The following is a 12,520-nucleotide window of genomic DNA, read 5'->3' as shown; positions in this document are numbered from 1 at the left end:
CGCACACAAACACACACACACACACACACACCATACACTCAAACGAATTTGAACACCAGGTATACATAAGCACGCATACTACACATGTGACGCATGGTGCAGACACACACACACACACACACACACATACATACTAAAGAGACATGACACAGTCTCGCACACACTCAAATTTAGGAAGGCCGCAAGGACAAAAGGGAAAGAGAGGTACGGACAAACTCTCCATTGGTTTTGTTTCTGTTCACAAACATCCTGACTTGTTTTACAGATGTGACACACACATCAGCAGACAGTAAAATACACAAGCCATTAACAAGGAAGATACACTGGAGAAGGACTATGCTACATACACTTGGCACAGCAAAGGGGGGTGGGTGGGGGGGGGTCTAAGTATTGCACATCATGGTACGTTTCAAAGGGGCAAACAAAAGTTAAACTTGGGATCATCTTAACAAAATGAAAACTACACCAAACCCTCAGAAGTTGTTGCTGTGAGGTGCTGTTCCCTCTCCTGCATTCAGAACGTGTCTACATGTCAGATTGCTTTGTTTCAAAGTCTATTATTAAGCATGCATTTCCACTGAACTACTATAAACACAATGACCTGTATAAGCTAGTCGTGAAAAGGAGACTGAATATCAAAAGATGATGCGATGAGGGGAACAGGCAGTCCAGGCCGACCCTGCTATATCCAGGCCAGGCCACACTGAAAGGTAGCTAACGGTTGTTGAGGGTTAATCGATTGCTTTGCCTCAGGAGGAGGTGCTTGTGAGGCTGGCTGGCTATGACTGGGTACCTGAAACAAAGTTAGCGAGGTCACTACGGGAGTCATGGCAACAAGGCAGGCCTGGGCCGAGTCAAGACGTCTGCTGGTTACTTCAGGTGCATGTGACACGTGACATTTGCTCACCTCCAGCATGACAACAGAGTTTCTGACTCTGACCTGTTGGGACAGAGGAGGTTCTGGGGGTTATGTTCAGTTACTGCATATTTGAGACACTTCCCTGAAAACTAGCAACTGATGTTGCAAACTGCAGTTTCTAAAGAACTTAACTTTATGATTAAGGGAAATAGTGTTAGTTGAAACTAACTGTTTCAGGTATATTCGCTTCTAAAAACATTTTCCTATATGACAAAATTGTGTTTTCACTACGGGCAGAGAGGAGGAGTTTTTGGTTGTAATGCTAGAGGATTATTATTGTTTATTGCAGATAATTTGAGTGGAATTACTCTGTGTGTGTGTGTATGTGTGAGGAGAGTGCCTGAATATTGTCATACTATTGCTTTCTTAAGTAACCAAAGCAACGATAGCATCACTTGGCTTTGGCTCAATATGTCTGTTTTTTTTTTCTTTTTTTTGTTTTACCTGACTGACAGTAAAAGTTTTGATGGTTTCAGTGGCTAACAGATTTGTTTGGATGTTGTGGTTTTGCTTTTTTCATTTGCTGGGACGAGGGCTGGATAAGAAAAAAATGGACAAGTACATACATTTACAAAACACACAGGCACACACACATACAGACTGCAGAACATGCACGCACATACTACTACTACTACTACTACTAATGATCATGATGTTTCAATAGGAAAAGGAAGAAATGAAAATGCACTACTGTGGTGATGTTGATCTGAGAAACCCTGTTTTATTATAAAAAATAAAGCATTTTCAAATCTCACATGGGGTCGACTCATTCACTCACCATCACCATCCATCTGCCCATTTATTCAGCCACCTACCGATCCATTTCTCATCCATCTGAGCACACATCCATCCTGCCATCACCCTGGTAAACTCCCACCACCTGAAACAGTGTTGCCCCACACAGTTAGAACTTACTGCTCTGTATTATCAGTGGGATGAAAATACCACTGATCCACCTCACTGCCACATGACCACACACAAATACAGAGTCCGAGTAGAAAACTCAACAGATATGCCTGCAGGACATCACCACCTCTCCACACCCAACACTATAGTGAAAGCAACCTGTACATGCTAATCTAACTGCAGTGCATGATCATAGTGTTCATGAAACATTTACATGTTACACGGCACCATAGCATCACCAATATATCTAAAAACCGCCAATCTCATTTTGTTTTGCTCAAATGATTGAATTCAAATATAAAACACTTCACATTACACTTCACAAATCAAACTCAGACAAAGAGCAGGACTCAGGTTTTTATATGTAGTAAACAGTAATGTTCAATTGGACAACCTCTGACATGGTTGCTTACAGAGCTCTGAATGTCAGGTCAACCCAGCAAGCACATCTGTTGAGGTAACTGCTACATCTTCGCAAAATAGGGTTTCAGCTGGCTGAAAGCACGGGCCGTGTTCAAAACTGAACCCTAGTCCCTACACCCTGGACACCCCGGTTTCAACAGCAGGGGGAGAGTCTCCTTGAGACATACTACAAATGGTTCATCTTTAAACAAATTCAGTAGGCAGGCACATGTTACAATTCTGGTTTACAGCTATGCTCATGTTTGTAGAAACTCAAAATGTAATTTGACCTTAACTGCGCTGATGCAGAAACTTTTTTTTTCCTCTAATATGTGATAAGTGCCTGTTGAGGAACAAAAACCCTGGTCTCCTCCAGTGTGTTACATGGTCTAGGGCTCCTTTCAGGACAGGGCTGTCAAAAATCATGTCTCCACCTGACTCCCTCCTCCTGATGTGCAAATTGCAAGATTCTCTTAAGTAAAAGACTCCAAGTCGAAACACTGGACATTTAGCATTGTCTATATATCAAACGACTATATCCTTTTCCTATACACAGTATACATATACTCATACACAAACTCACACACATACACAAACACACCACCGAGCACGTTTCTGTATATCTGTACTGTAAGCAGTGTGCATTAATCCAATGTCACTCCACTAGTGTCTTTGCAGTAGGGACAATATGCACCAAAGAGCATCTGCATTCATTTAACCGCTTACCAGCAAATACAGTACATATTATAGGTCATTGAGTTTTAGGGATGGTCTGTACTGTTTTGTGTTTGTGTAAGCATGTGTGTGCGTGTATGGACAGACACAGACCAGCATCATGTACACTCTAGCATACACACACATACATTACAAATATATGACACCCTTCAAAATTCTGGCGTGAGCTTCTAACCTTTGCTCTCATTCTAGTACAGAACATCATCGGGATATTCCAAAGCCTTTTCCTTGTTACTCCTTATGCCAGATCCCGAACTTTCAAAACACATTCAAATACTTTTCCCTATCTTCTGTGTGGCTAGCTGGCTGTAGATGCCCACATGCTTAAAACCATCATATTTCCAATTCCTTTTGTTACCATAAGGTTTTTCTCTAACAATCTACTAACTGGAATTTTCCTCCAATACCTGTCACATTCATCCCTTTCTTTGTGATCCCATGGCACTAACCTGCTCCCACGTTACCAAATGACCCCGTCACTCTTCCAAAAGTTTCATCTTTCCAAAGTGCTGTTGCTACTTTCTACCCTTGTCTAAATAAAAAAAATCTAAAGACATACAGTACTGCGTAAATAAAGAGACAACAACAAAAAATTGTCGGCTGTATGGTGAGTGTGACAGGTGTGTTAAGTGCTTTGAAACATCCTGACCCTCTCAGAACTGACATGCAGATTCTCTCGGTTCCTCTCACACAGCCTTTCTGGATAAAAAAATATAAAGTAATTCATCAAAAAAACAACGAGGATTGTATGCAGTCATCCTCTTAACATTTTTCTCAAAGTGAAGTTCGCCAACCCAGTGTGTTTGCACTTGTATGTCTGTATTAGGTTAGGGTATCTCACATTTATACATTAACATTGACCCACCTAGGTTCAGTCTAGGACTAAATGACCCCTGATTAAGGTTTTTGACAATCATTGAAAACAAATAACTGCAGAGAAAGAAGACGAGGGGTTTCAGAAAAAAAAAAAAAAAGAAAAATGCTAAAGATGAAAGTAAAGACTCCACTGTCATCAAACTGAACAGAGTAAGTGTTGTTCCCGCTCTATTGTGTGGCACACTGGCACTACTTGATGACATCACAAATCAGGTCTGGCGCATCCTGATGACACTGTGAATAAAACATGACACATTTACGCTAAAGACATGTAGAAAGGCATTTTCCTAACTCCCAATTTCATGATTTATCCACAAATCCTTCATGCTCAGGATCAACTGACATCTTATTACTCCTCTGGCTCGGTGTAAAACCACTGGCGTGGCAAGAGGTGCTGGGAAAGAGTTTCCATCCCGGCAGCCTCACTAGCGGTGCACAGAGAGTGAAATAACGGTCAAGAAACTAACTGTGCACTTATTCAATTTGAAAAATACATAATGTATAAAGTGCAGCCAGCCAAGCAGAGTCATCAGGCATTGCTCCGATGTGCCACACAGCCACCGACAAACATTTAGCACACTTCACAAATCCCTCACCATAAGTCTTCTCAAGAAAACCACCAAACGGCACCGATTGCTTGTGTGATATCAAATATCCACCTATAAAAATGTGTTATAAACTACATGGACTTAATGTAAGGTGATACCATGTAGGGTAAATTTACCTCTACAGTACAGTATTCAAGATAGAAAAATAAAAACAGAAAACAAAACTTTAAAACCAAGACAAATGAAACATTAATGTGGGCATTCGTTTTTTTTTTCTTTGTAGAATCCTTTTATGTTTTTTTTTCCCAAATCCCAGGGTTATTAACAGTCCTGCCTTCACTTGCCAATATTCGATCTGCCCTCGATGCTGACTTTCACCTCATGGGGGATGAAGGAAGGTTTGGGCAGGGTCAAAGGTGGCTCCTCTTCTGATTTTTCTACTTTCCGACCTTCAGGCGCAGACCACCTCCGCTTCCTACCACCTGATGGCTTACTGGAGCCAGCTTCTGCACCACTGGCAACATGACCTTTAGACAGTGACCCTCTTTCCCCAAACATCAGATCTCCATTTTCCACATTGCTTCCACCTCCACTCCCATTCCCACTTCCACCACTCCCCCGCTGGCTGATGCCATTTTCCCGCTCGCTGTGCCTGGAGCCCCCTCCGCTGCAGCTTTGGGGAGCGTCTGAGACAGCTCTAGGGGGTTTGAGGTGCCCGTGGCTGGAGGCTGGGACAGAGGCAGGGGTGGCCAGCTCCAGGGGCTGAGTCTTCTTCAGAGATCCATTCCTCAGATTCTTGAGCGTGAGTGAAATACATACATCGCCCACAGAAAGCTTGGTGCAAGGCAGCTCCAGAAGCTGGGTGGTCCGGTCCGGGCAGCATGAAGACCAGCCTTGACCAAAGACGAAGAAGGGATACTCCACCAAGACCTCCACACTCACCTGGAGAAGGGGAGGGGGTGGAGGGGGGGGACAATCAATACAATAACTCTGAAATACAAAATTTTGTATGTAAGCTCATGATGTCAGGCTGTGTTTTACATTAAAGGAGCACTCCAACAATTTTACACATCAAGACCAGTTTACTTTGCCACATACTCTTCCTCAATATGACTCAGCTTGAGAAAACAGTTGCTGCTTCATTTCAAGTACTGTTTTTTTTTTTTGTTTGTTTTTTGTTTTTTGTTTTTTTTTCTTTTCTTCAAATCTCTTTATTTTATTAAAGTTCAGTACTAAATTGCTGGAAAACATTTTAATGATACGATTTTCAATGTGTTTTGAGGTCATTGTATGCCTTTCTAACAAAGCAGACAGCAGAGAGCTGACAGGAGACAAAGAGAGAAAGAAGGGAATGGAATGCAACAAAGGTCCCTGACCAGACTGGAGCTGTGGACATCATGATCACATGGCCAGCGCCCTAAATCCCCAGGCCATGAGGACGCCCCTTGAGAAAGGATTTAAACCCCTGTAAGCACTAGTCTTTAGAGAGGAAATGGTGACTAAGGCCCTGACAAAGTCTTCAGATGCTCTAGAATATTAAAGGTACAAAAAGCAAACAGTAGCTGAGGAGTGAGGAGTGAGGAGTGAATGCGGGGCGTCGTGTTGACCCTGACCATTTTATCACAGATCGAGTCCAATCAGGGACCTTTGTTGCACGTCATTCCTTCTGTCTCTCTATTCATTTCGTGTCATCTCCACTGTTCTACTGTGCTGCCTAATAAAGGCCAAAATGCCCCCAAAATACACAAAAAAACATGATTATATAATCCTAATCAATCCTGTATGAAAAGAAGCAAGCACAAAAGAAAGATTAAATGCTTTACAGAAGAAGAATTTTTTTAACAGTCAGTGCTTTGGAGCAGTACCACAGCTTGAGTCCTGCAAGGTAATTTGGAAGCATTTATAATTCTCTCAATATTATTAAAATGATAAATCTCTTTAATTTTGAAATTTTCCTCAAGTGAAAGTCTAGACCAGTATTTTAATATAACATAATATGATATACAGTGATATAATATTCAAGAAAAAAGGTCAGAGGTATGGCTGCTTGTTCAAACTTAAAAGGACTTCAGTTTAGTTTAGCTGAACAAAAGAAGTTTTGGGACATGCAGTTCTTCAAATCAGCAAGACAATTATGTAATATCTCAAACTCTGATCGTTGTACTCAAGAGAAAGGCACAGCTGGACATTGTTGGCACAGCAGGCAGTATTTGGTAACTGCTTGTCTTAATAACTATAGGGACAACATATTCAAAGACAACAATATCAACACAAAAATTAAACATGTCTTACATTTTCAACATAAAGTAATGTCAGAGGCATTGAATGCTGCACTTTCAACAATGACTGAGGTCTGCACTATCATTTATATGTATGACAGGGCGAAGTGTTGACAGATAGAAGCAGAGGAGGCTTTGAGAAATGATGGGCAGAGCGAGGGAGAAAATAAACCTGAGGAGAAAGAAAATGAAGTGAGAGAAACTCTGAAATATTGTAGAGAGAATGAGAAGGTGGGAGTGAAGGAAGTTACTGAGATGGAGATGAAAAGGCGAGTTTACAAAGGGAGGGTGGGTTGAGCAAGAACAGGGGAGAGGAAGTGAGTGTGAAAAAGAACAATGTCAAGAACGATACAAGTGCAAGAAACATCAGACTCTCGCTCAAAGCAAACGTCAGGTAATATTTTCCCTCCTGTATTATATAATTTTTGACTTCTCTGAGTAAGTCTTCTGAGTGTGGACTCAAAGCTGTTACCACCTTTCAAAAACAAAAAAACTGTAAGAAGAGCCACTGAGGGAGTACAAGAGAGGAGGATAAGTCTTTGAAAGATGGTCAGCTTTTATGGGGTACAGTATCAAAGAGCAGCTGGGGGCGGGAGAGATGGTTAGAGATGTGCAGTGTGGGCGGACGAGTCACAGCATGGACAGATGAAATAGATTTACTGGCTTTAACGTACACCCTCAGAGACAGTGAGAAGGGTGTGTGTGTATGTGTTTGTGTGTGTGTGTGTGTGTGAGAGAGAGAGTGAGAGTGTTTGAAGGAGAGGGAGAAAACCAGAGACAAAAAAAACTGAAAGGTAAATTGTGGAATTGTATTAGTTGTTAGGAGATTACTGAGAGATCAGGGTTATAACAGAGTGAGAGATCTATGTGCCCTTTCAAACTTTTCAGAATACAAAACTTTATCTGGAAATAAATAAATAACAATCTGTGACTAATTTTAAATAAGTATGCCTCTTCTTAGAGGCTTGGGATTTAAACTACCTGAGTATTTTACTTGGAGAAAAAGGAACGACAATTTAACTGCATAAAGAAATTTAATTATTGGCCATCTGTCAAACATGTGAAGTGTGATAGATAGTGTGAAATGTCACGTACACATTCCCACTGAGTGAATAATTAATAGAAAACCTGATGAGTAGATTCTGACATGTAACTCTTTGAACATGAGTCTTTGAACTCCTCCAGAGCTTGTAATCAGAACATGTTTGTTACATGACTGTCATACTATTACATTGAACCTAATAACAGAGGGAAAAGCCTGTGAGTCCTGTGAGATTCAAGATAACAGTCATTAATATGGGAGCAGCTCAACTCTTGTCATTTAAAATTAATAAATATACATTAAATTCTTCTTAGAGATCTTGTTATTAAAAGTCGCCCCCAACACTCACAGAGGCAAGCTACCACTTGGCTTTAGTCTGGTCCTCGATCCAATAAAAATTTCGAAAATGGATTGTGAATGTAAAACATCACTAAATGGCTTAATAGAGGATTTAGGCTGATAGTTAGTTAGATACTTAAATATGAAGCTCCACCTAGCAGCTGATAAGCTTAGCTTAGCATAAAGATGAGAGGCAGGGCAAAACAGCTACTTAGGTTATCTTACTAAAACAACACATCTTGTTTTCACAGGAAGGTATGTGTGAGGCTATTTGTTGGCCAGAAGCAGTGAATTCCTGGACTGTTGTCATTGCAATGAGGTTGCCGGGCAACCAGAGGAGACTCCAGAAAGCCCTTATGCTAAGCTAAGCTAATTGCCTGCTAGTTATAACTTCCTACGCAACAGACAGACACCAGAGTGGTAAGAGTCTTCTCGCGTAACATCTGGTATTAAGTAAAATAATGCATGTCTTAAAATAGTAAACTGTACCTTTAAGTGATCAGTTGATCAAAATTGTTGTTAATTATGTTGCCTAATCTATCAATCAGCTAAATGTTTCAGCTCTAGTCATGGTGACGGAACCTGATAGGAACAACCACACCAATCACGTGTTGCGGGATCAACACCAAGAACAGGCTTTAATATAGGTTTCTCCTTTTTCTCACCTGTGCACGGTGCTCACCAACAGAGAACTGAACCACGGCAAAGTTGGGTGAGGTGTGGCTCCCTTCGATGCGCTCCACCGTGGACGAGTCGATCTTAAGTTCGCTGCTGATCTCGGCACTCTGGATGAAGTCCTCTGTCTTCAGGTCCTCCACACGTTTCAGCTCCCCGTCGGCCAGCTGGATGATGGAGCCCTTGATGAAGTATGGGGGGAGTGAGGGAGGCACCGCCGTATTGGATGGGGGAGGAGGAGCAGAAGGAGCGGCCAGGGCCGACGGCGCAGGAACAATGGGAAGATGAAGCTGGGCTTGGACCACTGCACCTGAAGTGGCCTGGTGGTACGAGCTGCTGGCGGTTTCCAGAGTTTCCCCTTTGTGAGTGGTGGCAGCAATGTACGTGTGTGGGAGTGTGGTAGGAAAAGGTGCGGCTTGCGTCGATGATGTCACATGGGAGGTTACAGGTTCCAACGTGGTGACTCCACCCCCACTAACAGGGATAATGACAGGTTGGGCGCCAGGAATGAGTAAGTGTTGTTGTAGGCTGGTGTGGTAGCTGATTGGCGTATGCTGGCTTCCACTGCCCCCTGCGATGTAACCAATGATAGGTGGCTGGGGGTAGATACTGGTGGAGGGGAGCCCCATTGACAGTGACTCTGTAGCACTGTGGGTGGTCTGGATAACTGTCTGGGGAGGCAGTGTGCTCACAGCAGCTTTCAGACTGTCTACACTTAATGGGGGTGGAAATTGGAACGGGGAGCTGTTGTTGGAGGAGGAGGGTGTGCGATTGATAGGCTTGCCCAGGATGATGCCACCTTTTTCCAGGTGTGTTGGGGCAGAGGTTGTCAGCTTCTCAGGGCTGGCTCTGGGTGGTGCCAGCTGGTGGTCACCATGGCTGTTGGGCATTAACATGACAGAGGTTCTCAGCCCTGAGGGATCATGAGTAGAGTAGTCTGATGGCAGAACCAGCTGGCGGGCCTCGTAGGCGGACAAAGAAGAAGTGGCATCCCGTGATTTGCTCCCTGACTTGGAGAGGCTGGATTCAGGGGATGCTCCAAACCGCTGACCCCTCTCCAGCTCTCCATTGTGGAGCTCTCTGGGTCTGGAGCCACCCTCCTCTTTCCTGGTGGGTCCATCTGTATAATGCACCACCACCTGGGACATCCCATGTCCCAAAGTATGGTGGGGGTGCAGCGACTGGGGAGGAAGGTGAATGCCTCCTTGGTGATGAGGCGACGGAACAGTCCGTGGGGAAGTTGACATCTGAATATGGTGAGGGGCGTGGTCTGTAGGGGGCGGAGGCATGGATGTCCTCCCAGTGGATGCTCGCTGCTGGTCATGTTTGGAGGCCTGCGAAGGAGCAGAGGCTGTCTCTGTGTGTAAGGGTCTCTGCGCAGCCAAAGAGGAGGAGGAGGAGGAGAGGGGGGGAGGTGGAGGAGGAGGTGGAAGCAGTTGAGGGGAGATGTAGCCTGTGTATGGGGCAGTGTAGGGTGAGGCTATGAACTGCAGATTGGGAGGCAGTTGGGTGTAATGGACTGTTCCTCCAACTGTGGATTGTGACAAGGGGGATGTATAAACTGTAGGAAGAGATGAGACTAGCCTCAGTGAGGAAGAGGAGGATGAAGAGTCTGATGTGGAGGAGAAGGACTTATACTGGTGCCCATCAGACTGACTGGAGCTACGGTGCCCACGCACACTGCTCTCATTCCCACCGGCCACACTGGCAAGCCAGGCCATGTTCTCTGTGCGCTGGCTGTCGCTGGCAGGTGGCATGGTATGTGAACGACTTTCAGATGGTAATGTGCTCGAGGGGATCTCCCTCTTCTTTGGGGGCAGACATTCATTACTGCGTTCCTGGTTGGACTTCATGATTTCGCCTCACGACCCTCAACCGTACTTGCGTTATCTTTCCTCAACTTTTGGACTTCTCTAGCTTTTTCCTTTCTTTTTTGGTTCCCCCTCTCTCTCACTGTCTATTTCACTTTCCTTGCTCCCTTTCTCACGTTTGATGTTCTGTCCTTTGTCTCACTTTAATTAGCTATGAATTAACCTTCCTAATCTTGTCTCTCTTTCCCTCTCTAGCCAGTTCACCCAAAGCCGTTGATTATCGGGTCTTTTCTTGATAACAAAGAAAATCCAGGCCCTAAGGAACAGGTGAGGAAGGATTAAAGATGGAGATGAAGATATGGAGGGGTGGTTAGTGGGGAGGGTAGGGTGGTCTGTTCGGTCCAGGGGTCTTTAGCGTCTGAAGGGTGAGCTCAGCGTGGTAGGGGAGAGTGTCACGACATCACACCTGCTGCTGCCGCCGAGGACGACGGGGGGCCGAGTGTGCCGCACTTCATGCGGAATCATTTCCCTGCAAAAGCAAGCCCGTCCACACACAGCACAAACCTGCGGAAGAGAAAGATATGCAGACTGAAAAAGTGCTGGACTCCAACAGATAAATAGGTAAACACATTCACACTCTCTCTGCTGTGCTGTTATATACAATGCCATGTTTACACTGAAGCAAAACTAAAAACGAAAAAAAAGATTAGTGTTGTAAAGGTTTTTTATTTCACTCTTAATGTAAATCTAAACTTTTTACTATTTGGTTATAATCATTTATTAATCACAATCAGGGCTTAAATTACCCTAGATCAGGTTCTGTAACTAGGTGCAAATTCAGTTGAAGGACTGGGAGATGGTTCTCACAAAAACAGGACAATGAATTGGAAAAATGAGTCATAGAGGAGCCACATGTGCCGGCAAAATGACGCGCTGCACCAACAGATTGAGGAGCACATTGATGAGGCTCTAAGAAGAGAAACTGTTGAGCAATATCTTTACTGTCATGAAGGTCAACAAACAGGCCATGAGCCAACAAAATAATGCCCCGCATCAACAACCTCAGGAGCTCGACAAACAGCTCCAAAACAGCTAAAACAAGGCGATGGACTAACACAAGGACACTCTGCAACAAGAGATTCAGGAGGGCAAAAACACTTACTTTACTGTTACTGACAGTGTCTGAAAGGAACTTAAATGTTCTGAAGGATGAAAAAGAGGCCATGAATCTACAAAAAGATGCCTGCATCAAGAAATTCAGGAGGTCCACTAGTAGCTCAACTCTAGCAACTGTTAGAAAATGTGTATTAAATTTGGTTACAACAGCAACAGCAAGTTTATTGTAGGTAATGGAAGTTTATAAAATAGGCCTAACACACAATAAAATCAAATAATAACCAAATGGAGAAGAATTTAAGCAGAATAAAACTTGTGATAATCTAAGCAGTCCTGACTGCAGATGCTTAGACCTCTGATCATAACAACCTGAAGAGAAGAAGAACCTGCGGTACTTGGACCTCCAATAACAGACCTGTGCTGTACTCAAACAAAGTATGTGTGAGTGTGCACCAAGTGTGTGTGTGCCATCTGTTAGTGAGGACCCCCTGCTGCAAAAGATGGAAAGCTTGGTGTGAATCTCATAAATAATGTAAAGACATTTCAAGCACATGCACCCACCCACACACACACACCCACACACAACCAAGCACACACCCCATCTTGCTTACTCAAACACTGACACCTGGGCATATTCAATTATGCTGAGACATGTTCTTTTCCTGACACACAGCAGAAGTTCACACACACATACACAAACTTACACACACACACACACACATGCTCCAACTAGTGCACAACAGCACATACAGAGAAATACACATGTATTTGTCCAACTTAAAGACTCTACATATTTGTGCTCCTGAAGGTGGGCTAGCAGTAGCAGCTGACTAGCACCCTGCAAACTTGCACTATTAGCACAGCTAGAAACA

The 12,520-nt window shown here is 43.6% G+C and overlaps 1 protein-coding gene across 1 annotated transcript in view; it reads right to left on the bottom strand.

The window, feature by feature from the left end:
* Positions 1-1,237: 1,237 nt before the first annotated feature.
* atxn1a (ataxin 1a) overlaps positions 1,238-12,520 on the bottom strand; it is an 85,270-nt gene continuing 73,987 nt past the window's right edge. Inside the window, exons 4-5 of the mRNA XM_071499372.1 lie at positions 8,712-11,096; positions 1,238-5,328 (exon numbers count right to left, since the gene is read on the bottom strand). Coding sequence (XP_071355473.1) covers positions 4,723-5,328; positions 8,712-10,574 — 2,469 coding nt within the window. The 5' untranslated portion in view covers positions 10,575-11,096 and the 3' untranslated portion in view covers positions 1,238-4,722. The remainder of the gene's footprint in view (positions 5,329-8,711; positions 11,097-12,520) is intronic.

This window comes from Trachinotus anak, unplaced genomic scaffold (genome assembly GCF_046630095.1).
Source record: "Trachinotus anak isolate AG129_WGS33_773 ecotype Australia unplaced genomic scaffold, CSIRO_AGI_Tana_v1 ptg000016l, whole genome shotgun sequence".
NCBI classification, from domain to species: domain Eukaryota; kingdom Metazoa; phylum Chordata; class Actinopteri; order Carangiformes; family Carangidae; genus Trachinotus; species Trachinotus anak.
The sequence above is the reverse complement of the archived record's forward strand: the minus strand, read 5'-3'. Positions and strand labels throughout refer to the sequence as shown.